At 39.4% G+C, this 17,424-nt stretch overlaps 2 protein-coding genes across 3 annotated transcripts in view; one reads left to right on the top strand and one right to left on the bottom strand.

Annotated features, from left to right (window-relative positions):
- Positions 1-560: 560 nt before the first annotated feature.
- LOC122840747 (WD repeat-containing protein 48) lies at positions 561-13,041 on the bottom strand. Of its 2 annotated transcripts, none has more exons than XM_044133347.1 (17): positions 12,930-13,041; positions 12,151-12,291; positions 11,973-12,051; positions 11,680-11,892; positions 9,603-9,691; positions 9,334-9,435; positions 9,024-9,248; positions 7,011-7,085; positions 6,773-6,875; positions 6,597-6,694; positions 6,004-6,111; positions 5,765-5,861; positions 4,829-4,924; positions 4,620-4,725; positions 4,433-4,520; positions 3,569-3,862; positions 561-3,489 (listed from the first exon to the last, which is right to left on the bottom strand). In XM_044133347.1, the coding sequence occupies exons 1-16, from the start codon at positions 12,975-12,977 to the stop codon at positions 3,782-3,784; spliced, it is 1,749 nt and encodes a 582-aa protein (XP_043989282.1). In that variant the 5' UTR covers positions 12,978-13,041; the 3' UTR covers positions 561-3,489; positions 3,569-3,781. The 2 variants fall into 2 exon arrangements, with proteins under 2 accessions (XP_043989282.1, XP_043989283.1); XM_044133348.1 differs by having other exon boundaries at positions 11,973-12,048.
- A 1,724-nt stretch (positions 13,042-14,765) lies between these two features.
- The window catches only part of LOC122840746 (sodium channel protein type 4 subunit alpha B-like), a 60,269-nt gene continuing 57,610 nt past the window's right edge, over positions 14,766-17,424 (top strand). Inside the window, exon 1 of the mRNA XM_044133346.1 lies at positions 14,766-15,229. The gene's annotated coding sequence lies outside the window, so the exon portion shown is untranslated. The remainder of the gene's footprint in view (positions 15,230-17,424) is intronic.

Below are 17,424 nucleotides of genomic sequence, written 5' to 3'. Positions count from 1 at the left end.
ACGTTTTGCGCGCCAACATGCAGCAGAATGAGTAAGAAACAACGGCATCGATCTCGATCCTTACAACGTACACCTCCCCTCCCGCCCCCGGTCTGCAGTAGATTTATGAAGGGTTGACTGGTCCGCTGTACTAAAAAGGTTGGGGACCACTGGCGTAGACAATCAACATTTACCTTTCTTTTATCCGTTTCTATAAGGAAAGCCCTATATTGCTGTGAAAAAGCCTCTCAACTAGGGCTGGGCATTAAATCAGTTTCATTGATTAATCTTTATTTATTTATTTATTTTTAGAAAATTTGGATTTTAAGTTGGGCCACAAGATGGTGGCCAAATTAGCTTCTACTTATTTGGACTTTGATTTCAAGGCAACTCTTCGACAGAATATAAGCGCCAGGCTAAGATTTTTTTAAAACTACAAAAATATGGTCATAAAATCACAAGAATTTAGTCGTGCGATGATAAATTTTTAATAAATAATTCATCGTTTTAATAATTTTACAATGTTTTTTTTGATGTTGTAGCCTGGGCCCAATAAAAATTGTAGAAGCCCCCTTTTAAAGAAGTTTTTTTTTGAAAAAAATAGACTAAAATCAGATCCTGTATGGAAAAAACTTATTTTTTTTTATCAAGCTAAATTGCCCAGCCCTACTTTTTGTATTTCATCAGCTTATCTGAAAAACAGAGAAATACTTTTCCAGCGATGCCTGTAGGAAGTAAGACTGACAAAGTTACTCCAGATTGTTGCACAACAGGAGCTAGCTGAGACTTTAACATGAGAGAAGGGTGAAATCTACAGGTACAACTACAAAATGAAGTTACTGATTACTTTAATTTTTTTTTTTTTAGCATAAGGTTTATTTACTTGTTTGGTGGGAAATTAGTGGACGCGGGTTTTTCAAACGTTGCTTCCAGCGCACTAAAGAGACGAGTACTTGAATAGTTCCAAAGGCAAACGGATCGACTACTGCAAAGCACAGCTGCACCTTCACGTCTCCAACACTACGAACTTCTCTGACACTACTAGACTGCTGGCTGGTAAAATAGGTCACAGTTGTCCTACTGGAGCAATGTTCCATCTCTCCTAGCGTTGTTTACATAGTGATTACTCAGCTTTAAACATTGGACGTGGGACACTTTGTCGTGGTCGTTGATTGGAACTTAAAGGGCTTTTATTATAGCAATGTTTGAGATGTTTTTGTTGTTGTAATATTTAGAAAATGTTTCACACCAGCCCTGATAAGGTTGGTGTGTTTTTAGCAAAGTCTTTAGTTTTAATTATTGTAATTGCCGTTTTTCGGCTGCATAGCTTTTGGAGAGTTTTATTCATGTGTAGCTAGCTGTCTGCCCATGTTTGTATTAAAAAGAGATGCACTGACAAATTAGCTATCAACTCAAAAATCTTTGATATTTTTTGGGTGAACACGCCATGCCATATCACTTGCAGATTGCATAAACAACACTCTGCAGTGTGGACGTCGTTACAGAGTGAGGAAGACTTGAGATCTGACCTTTTCAGGGTCAGTGGATTAAATCAGTGATTTTGTCTTTATTTTAAATTTGAAGCATGTCACTTTATCTTTCGCCCTGCTACTCATACCATCATTGACCAATCAAAACAAAGATATACTGAAGCCTGTTGATTATGGTCCTTAAGTCTGTACTGTCAGGTCGACGCTTTACAAAATAATCTGAAATCAGACCCAAAAAAATATCTCTGATCTGTGTTGTTACTTACTTATGTAGTCTATGCAAAAAAAAAAAAAAATGTTAATTACTAATGTATTTTTGATGAGAAAAGCTTTTGTAAGTAGAAGTCTGAGATTATTTAACTACTCTTCTATTTTCTCTGCTCTCTTTGTGATGAGGCCGAATATTTTTCATTAAATTAGGTGCCATCATGTAATGGTTGATGTTTTTAGGTACTTTAGTCAGGAATGAATGCATGATGAATGTGAAACGGGTGAGCTGATTGTTAAACAATCGATTTAAAAGAAAGTGTCCCTTGTTTTTATTCCACACTCATCAGCTGATCACATTACAGCCCAACAAACATCCATTTGTCATCCCTATAGATCTGTCATTCCAATTTATTTCTTCGAATGCCTAAAATATACATATTTCACAAATTATTACAAGGAATATTGCAGTAGTATGGCCTAATTGAGGTACATTTCCTATCTTTTTTTTTTCTCTCTCCAGGTTTTCTTGTTTTGGCCAATCAGAGCTTGCTCCATGTGTTTTTCCTTTATGGCGTTACAAACACACACGCACGCACACGCACACATGTGTCATGGCAAAATTAACTCCAGAAGATTTACAGTGAAAAGATCTCTGCTCCGAGATCTCCAAGAGAGACGTAGCCGTTAGCGTTTATTTCACTTTGGTGAGTTTCCCACAGTGGTTGGATGCTCCTAATCCTCTTCTATTGAGATCCCCTTCAAGTTATAGTTACTCTTAGTAAATCTAAATGACATGTACACAAAGAACAGTCCTCACTGCCATCAAAATCACTGCTTGAGTTATTAAGATATACACCTTATACTTGTTTCCAATTCCTAAAGTGACTTGGAAAAAATAAAACCCCTAACATTTGTCGGGGTAAACTGCGTTGCTGTGAATGCAACTCTTAAAAATCAAGTTAAGTTACTTTCATGATGACCAATGTGCTCTGGCAATTTAAGAAAAAAAAAGTATTGTTTTTTTTTACAGAATCTGTACAGAAAAAAAAAACCCTGTTGCTAAACCCAAAACTCATCTAACCCCCCGCTTCCCCCCATAAATTGCAAATATATTTACAGGAAAAAAAAAACAAGAACAAAACATTCATTCGTGGAGAACAGCACAGCTAAAAACAAAAGACGAAGACAGAGTGAGGTTCTGCAACGATTAGGCGTCTGAGTCGGTGGGTGAGTTCAAAGTGAAGGAAGCGGATGAGGATTTGTTTCAAGTCCGAAACCAGGCGTAGTCCTGACGGCGGAGGACGGGTGCAGAGTGTGTAAAACGGGGAAGAGTTTCTGGAATGTACTAGAGCCAACAGTCTACTACATCCATACACACTCAAACACGGACTAACGTCAGTCGCTTCAGGATGCCAGACAGGCAAAGATCCGAGGAACAGAAAAACAAGTAGCTGAAATTGGGAAGGGGGGGAAAAAAACCCGGTTGTTTCTTGAAGTGTGAAACAACCAGTACTGTTCCCTCAGGAGTGTGTTGGCTGTGGTGGAGTGTTCTGGTCACTTCCCCTATGATAGATACACCATGGATTATGCCCTCACTGGTTTCTCACTGACACGGCGACTCCGGAGCACGCGATGGGGTCGAGTGGGGACTACGTGGTGGAGGTGGGTGGTGATTGGCAAATGACAAGAGTTCTGCTTGTAAAAATGACAAATTTCATGTCGACTTCTGCCTATAGTGAAGTGTCAAGTCCCCTCCACTCTTCCAGATAAAATGTTTAACTGTCCGCAGGTCCATGTTGGGGTCTAGAACCTAAATAAAGAAAAATAAATTTACTGGGATGAATCATTTCTTTCAAAAAGTGCATTTAAAAGAAGAAACCTTTGCGTACCTGGTCTTGACACATCAGCTCAATCTTCTCCTCGGCGAGCATCGCCATGTCTTCTTCCTTCTCCTGCTCTCCGGGTTTATCGTTGGCCGAGGAGCTGGTGGTCTGCGACTCGTTGTCCAGGTTTATGATCTTCTCGTAAACGTGCTCCATCACCTTCCTCACCTGGAGCAACGGAGCAAAGGCTTAAATGCTACTCGGGTGGATAGAATCCACTTACTTTTTTAGAGTCTTTGCACCAGAAGAAGAATGGGGCTGGAGGTAGAATGGGATTTTGTTGAATTTAGGCATATTTTTCTGAAACAGAACAGGAAGAACGTGTTAGAGCGCAGCATCCCTGCGGACAATTAGCATCAAGAACATCAAAATTGTGACGTTGTTTGTTTCAAATCTGGTTTCTAGAATGCAGGGAATGTTTCCTCTGATATTATGATTATGTTTTTGGATTAACAAATGGACAGCAAAGGTAGGATTTGAACCAGATGAAGCTGCGGCTAGGACATTTGAGAAGTTCTGGGCAGAATATATTTACAAAATTATTATTACTATTATTTTTTATCTTAAATGCAATATATTTTGTCCAGTTTTGGTTTAACTACTGCTCTGAATATACAGTTTAAGCAACTTTACATTCTCTTGTTAATGACTGATTACTAAGTTAGTTGACGATCATTTCAATAATCGATTCATGGCGATTGATCATTTCTACCCTAGAGTCTACTTGTATTTTAGTTCTTAAAGGGAAGCGAGAAGCTGAAAACAACAAAGTATCTACAGTGTTCTGATTGGTGCATGTTAAAAAGGGGCTCCAATTAAAGTCACTGCACTATAAAGTTAGAAACTCCAGGTTTTCACGTTAATACTCACATCTACAGTTATATCAATGACCCACTGTGGGACCGTCTCATTCAGCAGCATGGATTCAGTCTCGCCGCCTGAATCTCTACATAGCAGCCTGCAGCAGAAACACAGAGCAGTTAGAGAACCGTCGCTTCAAGAACCCAGAGGATTCTGAATGCGACCTTTACTCGTGTGTCGCTAAGTTTGTCTGAACCTAAATAGAGTTCTTCCTCCTGCTTCTCCGAAGATGACGGGCGTGTGAGGCGGGACCTGAAAATATCCGTTTCCTTTCTGCACCCTGTTCTCCTGCTCGCCGTTCACTGGGAACACACAAACACACGCGCCAGCGATGAGACGGGCTGACCTACCGCAAACACACAGAGTCCTCAGACTGTTGGATGTAACAGGAAACCATCCTCTCACCGTGGTTCACCTCGTTTTCTTCCTCGTCCATGGGGTTGATGCGTGTTCTGGGCCAGAACTCCAGCAGAGCTTGGAGCAACAAGCCGCCCAAGTTCACTGCAAACAAGGAGGACACAGGACTAAGGTTCAGATCAGTCGTAAATGTTACGACCTCCGCTGAATAAAATGATCAAAAATCATTCATCTTCTTACAAATCGATGGTAGTTTATCACACTACCAGAGATTGTACTCTGATAAGAGAGTTACGAGATTCTTAGATGGGCCACTAAAATGCCACAAGCTGTAATATCTTACAGTTAAAACTACACATGTTGAGATAAATTAAACTGCTAAAAAAAAAAAACTACGAAAAGTAAACCAACAATCAATACATCAATAAAAGAAAAGGCAGATTTTTATTGTTTATAAAAACTCCACGCTAGAATCTAATCAGTTGTTCCCGTGGCAACAGACTCTTCACTCATGTGACATATTCATGAAGCTTTCACTAAACATATTCTGCCTGAACAGATTCCTGCCAGCTACATAACAATTTATCCAACGCTTGCTGACAAAATTAAAAAAGATGCTGCAGCTCCACTTCTCCCGCACACAACGGCAACAAATGCATAACCTTTTTTTTTTTCCCCTCCGGTTTCTTTTTCTGGACCATTAAACTTCTTTTGGGCGCCATTTTGTCAGGTTTACTTTTCTCGCTAACAGGAAAGATCGCTAGCTGTCAATCATTCCTGTCATACCTGTTGATGGTTTGGTCCAATAAATATGCCAATCCAATAATGACAAAACAAAAATTAAAAACTGAGCTAAAGTTAATAATAATAAATAGCCCTGCATTTCACTAATCATTCTGAAGCATGAAGGCAGAACCATACACACAGTAGTCACAATTGTATGGCTGGTTGGTGTATATTTTAATATAAAGGAAGATTTCTTACACTTTGGATCAGATCCATCAGAACTTGAAAACCCAGCGTCCTTTGCAGACACCCAAGCAGCAAAGCAATCACTCTCATCCAGAGTAATTGTGAGCATCTAACGGAAATAAACAAAACAAATAATGATAAAAAGAGAGACAAATCATATTATTATTATCAGAAGCATTAGAGAGCTGTGTGAGTTGGGAAAGGTAATACAAGTCAAAGCTAATAAAATTTTAAAAAATTAAAAAACTCACTCCGGTTTTCAGATCGACAGAGAACCAGTTTGGCACGTACACCATCTTGAACCGCTTTTTAATCTCCTCATCAAATTCCACTTTGCCCAAGTCTTCTCCTTTGCAAGCCTTGGAAAAAACACAAACAAACAACATGATAAACATGACAGTACATAAAAATCATGTTTTTGGTCTGTAGTTTGATTTTAAACTCAGAGTTCATTATGTTTTTGGTTTTTTTTTGGTTCACTTTAAATCAAGAAATGAATAAAAAGTAACTTCTATAGAACGAGGTTCGGTTAGCTAGCTAACTTTGTAACATCCATCACAGATATGATGGTTCATGTTTTCTGAATGCCAATGTTGCTTAGAGGCTAAATAATAACTTTCCTTGTTTTTGAACGGGGAAACTTGTATTATTATTGAAAGTATTCTCAAAACAACGATATTATCGTTTATCATAATTTGTGCGACAATTTATCATCCAGCAAAACTTAGAGAAGAGACTAGAGAATAGGCCTGTCACGATTCCTTTTCAGGCGGCATGGAAACCCGGGAAGTTTTCCAGGAAAGCCAACAGATATCTGGGTGAACAACAGGAGTCGGTCGATTACCTTGAGCACATCCCAGTACGCCACATTGTTGTTGGTGTCTTTGGTGAGTATGTGTCTCTTGTCATTCAAAATGTGGCACTGTATTATACTGGCACCTCCTGAAAAACAGGAGTTATTTGCACTTTAAGTAAATGTGTGAAAATGAGCGTTCCCTGGTCCAATCAGTCATACTTTACCCTTAATAACTTGTTCTGGCTGAGTACACAGTGGAGTCAGAGGGGTGGTGCAGTCGTTATCGTACTCCCCTGATGATCTGAAGTTGTGCATTCCCTTTAGTGACTACACAAACAAATGCAAACAAGAGAACTGCAAAGCCTGATAAAGAAAAAGCATTTAAGTACTTCCTGACTTGGTCGCAGCTCCAGCTCTGGTTAACATGTAGCCAGTCAGCCGGTTCTTGTCACGCATGCTTACCCATTTATTCACAGATGACTTGGTGGTGGAAACCCAGATCGCTGGAGGTGGGTCAGCAGATCTGTCCAGCTCCATCTGAACAAGAGAGAAAAACATCGAGGCTGACTGGCTTAGATGTTGATTTAGGATCACTAAGGGGAGAAAACGTGGCAATCATTTCAAATGACGCAAACAGTGACAAGAAAACAAAGCATTTATGAACACTAGGGCTGCACATTTTCACAACTGATTATTCTATCGACAATTAATTAACAATATGCTAACGATTTTTCATTTAACCAGTGCAGCCTTCATTATATATATAAAATAGCACAATAAAATGTGAAAATAAATAATTCAGTTCCTTTTTTAAAAATAAGAAAATATACATTTTATTGCCTAAAATGAAGCAACAATTTCACAAAGTCTTTTAGTCGATTTGAGCCGTCTGAATATTAGAAATAACTGTCACTTGAGGAGTTTTGGGTAAAATATTTACAGGCATTTTTAAAAATACAAAGTGTGTGTATATATATATATTGTGGCTTAATTACTGTTATAAATATGCTGGAGGTTTTTCAGCAAAATGTGGGTTTTGAGGAGTCTGTATACTCCCATTAAGGATTAATAAATAAGTTGACGGTTATTTCAATAGTCCGTTTATCGTTTCAGCCATGATGAATACATGAACATTAAGGCCTAAACTTAAAAAAAAAAAGACTACAAAATAAACATTTTTGTTTCACTTTTCATTGTGCACCATGGTCCAAATTATTATGCAAGTGATATTTTCTCAGATTTTCTTAAATGGGCAATGCAATTGATGGTCAGTAGTTTTTTCAAAAATCAAAAACTCAAAATGCACTGATCCAAATTATTATGCACAGCAGATTTTCTAAACATTTTATGGATTATAAAGAACTGCAAAAGGTAATTCTTTGAATGTGCAGCATTAAGTGGTCAGATGTACTAAAATCAAAAGCTATTTCAATCAAAAACATCTAAACAGACCGAGTTACATGTTAACATAGAACCTTCTTTGGTATCAAAGCACAATTCTTGATCCATTGAACTTGTGAGTTTGTGGAAAGTTTCTGTTTGAATTTCTTTGCAGGATGTCAGAATATCTTCCCAGAGCTGTTTTGATATGAACTGCATTTCACCCTCAGATCTTCTGCTTCAGGAAACTCCAAAGGTTCTCAATAGGGTTGAGGTCAGAGGTCAGAGGAGGATGGTGACCACATCATGAGTTTCTCTCCTTTTATACCCATAGCAGCCAATGACACAGTGGGATTCCTTGCAGCATTCATTGTCATGATGAAGATGATTTTATTACTGAAGGTTCGGCTCTTCTTTTTGAACCATGACAGAAAGTGATCAGTCAGAAAGTCCATATACTTTGCTGAGGTCATTTTCACACCTTCAGAGACTCTGAAGAGGCCGACCAATGATTCTCTCCTCATGATTTCAGCCCAAAGCATGACTCCACCACCTCCTTGTTGACGTCACAGCCGTGTTGGGACATGGTGGCCGTCCACCACCAATCCACTACTGTGTCCATCTGGACCATCCAGGGTTTCACAGCAGTCATCAGTGAACAAGTCTGTTTGAAAATTAATCTTCATGTACAGCTGGGCCCACTGCCACCGTTTCTGCTTGTGAGCTCTGGTTAGTGATGGTCCAATAGTGGGTTTTCATACGGCTCTACACTATCTGATGATTTTTGTCAGCAGAGAGATTCTTTCTCTTTCCCATATTGCTTGAAACCTGTGGCCTGCTTAATAATGTGGAACATCCTTCTTAAGTAGATTTCCTTTAATTGAGGAAACTAATCAACCAGCTCTCTGAAATTAATTATAGTGATTCAAAGAGCCCTGACACACAATACCATCTATAAATTTAATAGCACAACAAAATTTTTTTATCTTTCTGACACTTTAATCCAATTTGCATAATAATTTGGAACACGGTGTATTCTGTATGAGATGATCTGATGCATCAACTTTTCATCAGATGATAGTTCTGACTTCTTACTTTGAGCACCGGGGCCTTTTCCTCGCAGATGAGCACACGGATGTCTGGGTTTCTCAGGTCCGTGCAGTAAATCTTCTTGTCCCTGCCTCCAGAGTAAACGTGTGTGAAGGCCTCGTTGACCTGCAGGGCCCAGACGCCTTCGTCGTGTACCCTGTACGTGGCGATGCACCTCTGCTGGCCGAGCGACCACAAGCGGATGGTCCCGTCCGAGCTCCCCGACAGGCACTGCGTCGATCCGAAAAACACAACTGGGGATTAGATATCGGCGTCTGCTAGCGACTGACATCTCAGGTCGTTTTCAGGAGGTCACCTGAGTGCCATCGCGATTCAGGAGCAACGACTTGACGTTGTCTGTGTGACCTTTTAGCTTCATAAGCTTTGCACACGTTCGAGGGTCCCACACTCTCAAAACCTGAAGCAAAAAATAACAATAATAAACAATTATAATAATTCTGACATTATTTTTCAAAGGCATTCACTTTGCAGACATGACAGATAGAATACAACAGGAAATGACAAAAGCTCTATTTGATTCCTAAACTCTTATTTTTCAATCAAGTGCGCGTGGCAAGCTCAGACCTTTTCAGTAGATCCGGAGACTATAACTGTTCCCATCTGGTTCATAGCAAGACTATAGATGGAGTCCTTGTTCCCACTCAGCGACGAAGCTGTTGAGAGAGAAACTGCAGTGAGCATCCGGGGAAATCTCAGCCACAGTCGGTAGAAACGACACGACATCAGAAATGAACGAGGAAATCAGCCGCTGACTGGCACCTTAAACCTATGGCATCTTTTTCCAGTTGGTGAGTGAAACACAGTAAAAACTGCCAGTTCACATAGACAACAATTCTCTTCAGAGTGGATGCTGTAACTGAGTGAACTAAACTCAAAGTTAGATATTATTTGTATGTGGCTTGGGGAAGCCAGATGCGAAGAAGGACACGACACGTCGGGTCTGCAATCATTCAAACTGCAAGACAGTGAGAGAGAGCAAGGCTTCGAGAAGTAACAGGAAGGCTGAACCGAGTGCGGTCAGGTTGCCTTGCTTTGTTTTTAAATGTTTGTAGCTATTTGAAAATATTAAAGTTAACAAGAGGGTTTATATTTGCTATCTCAACTAAAAAAAAAAAAATCGGAATATCAGTTCATTATTTTGTCATTTAGCTCAGTTATTGTATAGATTCATTACGCATCAAGTGAAATATTTAAAGCTTTTTCTTCTGTAATGGTGATGATTATTTATTACAGTTCATGAAAACTCAAAATTACGTGTCTCGGAAAGTGAGAAAATTGCATAAGATCAATTTAAAAAGAAGAGAATATTTTGAAATTTTGAAAACTATGCACTTGGTCGGGGCTCCTTTTGCGTGAATTTCTGAACGTGGCGCGGCATGGAAGCGCTCAGTCAGTGGTTGTGCTGAGGTGTGTTGGAAGAATGCTTTACTATCGGTCTTTAAGTCATCAGGAATTGCCTCATGTTCTTTTTGACTCCATCGAGTCTCTGTGGGGTTCAGTCCAGGAGAGTTTGCTGGGTGACCCAGCCCAGGAACACCACGGTCCCTGAAGCAGCTTTCGCTTCCTTCGAAGTGTGGGCAGGTGCCAAGTCCTGCTGGAAAATAAAAATCCACATCTCTATATAGCTTGGCAGCAGAAGGAAACATAAAGTGCTCTAAAGTTTCCCAGCAGATGGCTGCATCCGGTGTAGACTTGAGAGAACCCAGTGGACCAGAACCAGCAGATGATATGACAAACCACCAGACTGGAAACTTCACAATGGACTAAAGCAACATGGATTTTGTGTCTCTCCTCTCTTCCTCCAGACTTGTTGATGTGCAAATAAAGTGCTAGACTTTACTTTGAAAACAAGAGGACCTCGGACCATTTCACAACAGTCCAGTTCTTTTGCTGCCGAGCAAAGATGATTCTGACGTCGTCTCTGCTTCAGGAGAGGCTTCATACAGGGAAAGCAACATTTGTGTCCCGTGTGTGGGATTTGTCTATGCACAGTGGCTCTTGACGAGGTGACGCCTGAGAGACCCTTTAGAGACTCAGGAAACCTCTCTAGGTGTTTTGAGTTAATTAGCTGATTAAGGTGTGGCACCACAAATTTCTAATATCCAACTTTTGCACAATATTCAAGGACATTTGAGACACTGAAATTCTGGGTTTTATCTGCAAGTCATCAGAATTAGAAGAAATGATTGACATATGTCACTGCGTAATGAATATATTTAATATTCAAGTTTCACCTTCAAAAATTTTTAACTTTTTCAAGATGTTCTGAACTTTGTCAAATACAAAGTTTCATTTTATCTTTTCAAGGGCACATTTACTAAACATCAATATAAAATATTGATGAGTTTAGACTGTGAGCTCTATAAATTAAGACATTTACAGAGCAATTCACAATAAATGCTCTCTAAACGTTTTACAGAGCATTTGCTGTAAATTGCTCTGTACAATTGCAATTGAGACGCATCATGGCAGGGAGGCAAGAAAAAAAAATTAAACATTTTACATATTTTTATATTATCGTTCGTGAAGAGAAATCAATATTGGCAGGTCGACATTGTGGAAAACACAGATGTTATTAAGCTACAAAGTTCCAATCGACATACTCGTGATTATTCACAGTCAAAACAACATCAGAACTCACTGGTGACCGTGTTGTTGGAAGCGGTGAGCGCCGTCAGTGTGTTCACATCCCAAAGGAAGATCTGCCGGTCCAGACCGGCCGACGCCACAAGCTCCTTGTCCTTAGCGTACGCTAAAGCTTTTACGTAGTCCTTGTGCGTCCGTAACGTCGACATACAAAATCCTTTATGAGCATTCCACACTTTCACTGTAGTATCTGATGAAGCTGATATCACTAAAAGGAGAAAAAAAGTGCGTCAGAATGAAGAAATTAAGCACTGAAAGCTACAGACAGCACAGTTGGTTGAAACTCACATGTTTTTCCATTGCAGCAAAGAACTATATCATTAACCCAGTCAGTGTGGTGCTCCATAGATGCAATGTATGGGTCCTGCTGCAAAGACAAAGAGCAGAAATTAGGACAGCTCCACGACTTACAACAAAACAGTGATTTTATGCTCTGACAGGATTCATATGTGATCTGAAACTCTACTTTTTGTTGGTAGACGCTCCATATTCGGATGATGGAGTCTCTCCCCGCGGTGAAGAGCCGGTTCAGAGCAGGGTCTAACTGGAGTGCATTCACTCCATTGCGATTGTACTTCTCCACCTCGTCTCTAATCACGTAGGAAACCTGTAACACAAACAAGTCACAGTGCTCTTTTCTCCTGCCCGGGAAACTTTCTGGTTCAGTCCACAACATCACACCCATTTCAAAGCTGCAGCTATATGTGTGCGCTGATTTTTTTTTTTCTTTCTAACATGGCAGGTTGGTTGATGCAAGAGCTCAATATTTGACACTTTGCAATACGCTGTCGTTGAAACCCAACATGCGTTCACGTTGTTGCACGCAAAGTACACAGCATAACCACCGAGCTAAGTTCCAGCAATTAGACGGAGCCGGAGTACCTTAGCTACTGTCAGAAATAATGCAAGCATCAAAACGCTGTTTAGACAATGCGTGTAGCGTTTGTGCTGGTTTGCAAATATTTATGTCGTGAATCGCACTTTTCTTTCTAAGCATATATTTTGTGAAGTCTTTTAGCAAAAAGAGCTAGCGTTCAGACGTACTGGTTAGCAGCTGACGCTAACCGCTCACGCAAGCTAAGCTAGCTCTGTTAGCCGGCTTGAGCCATGACTCACAGCCGCAGCGCTCTTCTTGGGAGTCGCTTCTTACCGACACTCGGACATTTCTAAAACACATCCTTAAAACAAGAACCCTAACCCTGTCACTTCCGCACAATCTGCAGACATGCACTTCGCAAAATTTACCTGTACTTTCCTCCGCCCAGCAGCATTTTGCCTGTGATGCGTGGCCATCTTGCATGTTGACAGTCAGTTCATGTGATGCTACATCCGGAAAAAGAAAGAAAACACACACACGCCTGAGCTTTCTGGGTAATGTGGTTTGAACTTTAAACCCTATTATCGCCTTTGAATTTATTATGAGTAGTACACTTACCAATGTGTCCGATAAGGAAGCGGAAACTAATTTAGAGCTTCAATAAAAATAATTGACTCTGGAGTCACAACACTGATGCTGTTTATAGAAAGGGTCAGATCAGAACAGGGCCGGATCTACAAGGGGGGCGAAGGAGGGAAGAGAACAAGAAGAAAAAAAGTAGTTTTTTTGTCCAGAAGCCTATTGTAGCCTTTAAATTAAATATTAATTCACAAAAAATGTAATTATAAGATTGCTCTTATAGGTCCCTGAAAAACTTAGTTATGACCATGCATCAAATAATGTCCCATTGAGGAGATGTAAAAAAATAAATAAATACATACCTTGACAGCAAAAAGTGAATGCAAAAATATGGTCATAAAATATATTTTAAAAACAATTTTTTAAAAAGTAGAATAACATTAAATCTCTGGCTGAAGTTTTGCTTTTGACAGCCACTCAAAACATTTCTCAATTTTGGTGAATCAGAAACCTCACAAGATAAGTTACATTTAATAAAATCTCAGCTCTTATTAGCAAACCTGATTCCTGAAGTCCTGGGAATGCAAAATACACCAGCAAAAGCTCTCAGAATGAGGTTCTGGGATGCTTAAGTACAAAGAACATTTTAAAGAATGTTAAATAAAAAGGTCTTTATAATAATAATAATAATAATAATAATAATAATAATAATAATAATAATAACAACAACAATAATAATAGTTGTTGCTATTATTATTATTATTATTATTATTATTATTATTATTATTATTATTATTATTATTATTATTATTATTTTGGCAGATGAGACAAAAGACACGGTCAGTTTTAGTCCAGATTTGTGAATCCAGTGGATAAAAATCATCTAAAAATTTAAAACTTTTACAAATAGTTTTGTAAATGAGGGGGCTGAACAAAAATGGACATAGCAGTTTTCAGAATTATGTATTTAGACAATAAGAAATCAAAATCCAAATAAAATTCAAGCTAAACAGCTTGAGGTTTGTGGTTGTATAATATGTAAAAGCTCAATGGTGCTTTTACAACACTCAACATCTGCCAGATGTTATCCAGGAGTGCACCAGTCCGTTATTGGCCACTAGGGGGAATCCTATATCCTTACAGCTTTACATGGACCAAAGTGAGTAAAACAGGGTAATCCAAGGCTTGAACACTTCCCGTCCTTTGAAACACACACACACACGCGCGCGCGCGCACACACACACACACACACACACACATGCTCTCCCCCAACGAAACTCGGAGTGAGGGAATCTAACTCCCAATTACGTTTTGAGAGGTCGGTCAAAATTCTGTGTGCGCCCCAGTATGTTGTTTTCATATTAAGTCAGAGCTTTATGGAGCATTAAGTAGAAAAAAAAAAAACCAGAACATATTACGCATATTTTTTTAAATGAGCCCACTAGTTTATATGAAAAGCATCATACAATGATTGGATTGGATTAGATGAGATTACATGAAAGCGGCCTATTGTGGTTGTAGGCTGATATGCAACAATAACACCAACTCTTCAGCTCTGGCTGGTAAACTTCTGACTTCTGAGCATCGCGGCGACACAACTCCCCCCCAACTTGTTGATGGGCTAATAAATACTGCCAGTTCTCTTAGCCTACATCCCTGTTCCGTGCGGCATGATGCGCCCACAGGAGCAGTAATCCTCTTGAGCGCAGCTGCCTCCTCCCTCATGTTCTCTCTTCTGCTCAAGGGCAAATCGAGGTGCGCCTCTGGCTGCCGCCGCCGCGCACTGCTGCTGAAGACAGCGCAGCGTCCTCTGCGCTCTCCGCGGGCTCCTGGGACCTTTTGTTGTTTGGGATGAACGCAGAAGACGCGCCGCGTGAAAGGGCCCAGAGCCGGCCCAGTTGTTTGTCGCACCTCTGGCAGCAAGACGACATGTCGGCGTTTGCTTGGACAAGTGTTTTTTAAGCGCGAAACTTTTGGATTCTGGGGGTCGGCCGTCTCCGCTCGGGTGATTGGGAGTTTTGGGTTCGAGAGGAGATGCGAGCGTCGACGTGAAGACATGGATATTACGTGGAGGGCTTGGTCGTTCTTCCTGTTGAAACCAGAAGAATTTCACTCTGAAAACGATGCTTTAAATGTCGGAGTTTCGTATGTAAGTATTAGTCCATGTCAAGATTAATGTTTACCGTGTAGGCCTGGGAAAAAGTCCTCTTTATGCCTAAAGAGGTGTTAGGCATAAAACGGTGTTTATGCCTAACACCGTTTTTTTTGTTGTGTTGTTGTTGCTTTGCTTTATTCTTATTTACATTTATTTTCACATATATTGAATCAGAAAAACAACAGGTTGAAGCTAAAGTTTAATATTTAGTTAGTATTTTAAAGTTGCTTGAGTGAGCAACTTTCAAACTAAAACCTCCTTGCATCCATCTTGTTTACTCTTTGACTATCAGGAAAAATCTTACTTATTATTTTTAAAATTTAACAAGCGTCTTGTTTGGTCAGCTCGTTCCTTCTGAAACTTGTGTACTTAAGCTGTCTGCCATTACATTAAGAGGTTTCTGCCAGAGAAGTAGGTCATCAGTCCAGGGCAGCCCGGCTGAAAGTGTGAGGTCGAATCACTCCTAACATGCCCAAGTGAAAACTCACTGCAGGCTTACTTTGACATTTTCTGAATTCATAAATAAGGCTTCTGGATCAGGGCTGCTTGATTAGCACGAAACGTCTCTGATCTTTAATATCAATAATGATAAACATTTACCAGACCTGAAAAATGCTCAGAAGCAACTTTTATTGTCATTTTTTTTCCAGTTGTGTCACTGCAGTTCTTTGCTAAAGAACTTTTTATGTTTTGTCGTCGTTCAACCATTTCCTCGTGATGCTGTCACAAAGTGTCGCACAATTGGGAAGTGGACAGAATAATGACGAATGGCCATCAAAGATTTTGTCGTAAAAATCTGGAAAGTGCCACTAATTGAGATCCCTAAATGAAGAGCAATTACAACCTTCTGACGTTGAAAGAATCTGCATCAAAAAGATCAAGGAACACTGTAGAAAGGTCAGAGGTAAAGTTATGGAAAAGAATTTAAAGGGACAGTATTATGTTAAATCAACTTTTTGAGCATTGCATCATGTTATAATATTATTCCCTCATCGAAAACCTACCCGGAGTGTTGCTTTAATTATTCCATGCCTGTTTCAGAACTCCTTTAATCTCCCCCCGGCAAACAGTCAGGTTTGCAGAACGCTTGTAAAACTGAGGTTTTTTTTTATTGCTGTTCAGAAAGTTCAGATCACTGTGTTGAGTCCGGTCAGAACTCCAAAAATCTCAGTCGCACTCCAGGAAGTTCAACTTGTACTTGCTGTTTATTCTTAACTTGTGACTGTGTGTATGGTTTTTCTAGAAAGACAGACAACAATACAACATCAGTGTCCGAATAATTCCCAACAAATGATTGAACTAGTATTACCTATGCTAAACAACTGCAATATTAATAATTACAAACATCTCGTTTCTAGATAAATACGTTTTGTAACTCTTAAGTGCACACTTGTACGAAGCATGCTATCAATTAAGGGCAAACTGAAATATTCTATTGAACAAACAATGTCACCAACCCTCCCGACATTACTTACTTACATTTCATGCACATGTAACCAATTTGTGTAACTTACTAACGGGTAAGTTGAGAAATTTAGATTTCACAATTAGTCTTCTTGCTAAGTTCAAAAAAAGAGGATAATAAGCACAAACAACCTTAATGTCAAAAAAATTTAACAGACTATTTAATACAAAATTAAACAGTACATTGTTGTAACATTTGTCTTTAAACATAAAGTGTCCACCCTTATCAGGTAGTGTGTTTTCTTTTAGTCAAGATTCCTTATTGTTCAGTTCCTTTCTGTAGTTCAGTATTTGAAATTTAAGTCAGTCAGTCAAGTCTTTGTCAAATTCAATGGCCATGTGTTTCTTTGGATCCAAAATCTTATCTTAATCCAGTGTGAAAGCAGGCAGCGACTCAAGCAGTTCCAGGTCTTGGGTTGAAACCTGGAGCTCAGCACATCCCAATCCAGGCCTGTGGTGGTATGCAGCTGGAGTATTCCAAGTTGAATGTGGTTCGGAGGAAAAAACAAAACCAACCTGCATATATATAGAACTTAATTTACTATTAAAGTCTCAAAAGTATACAGGAGTAATAAATCCCATTTATAACAAAAATAACATTTAACTAATAGCAAGTATACAAAAAAATATATCGTTGTATGCAAACCCCTTTTTTTTAAGTTTATACATAACAAAAATATAATACAGTGAAAATCATTCTAATGTTACATGTTTCCCCGATTGGT

This window comes from Gambusia affinis, linkage group LG12, assembly GCF_019740435.1.
Source record: "Gambusia affinis linkage group LG12, SWU_Gaff_1.0, whole genome shotgun sequence".
In the NCBI taxonomy this organism is placed as follows: domain Eukaryota; kingdom Metazoa; phylum Chordata; class Actinopteri; order Cyprinodontiformes; family Poeciliidae; genus Gambusia; species Gambusia affinis.
This window is presented reverse-complemented; position numbering and strand designations above follow the sequence as displayed.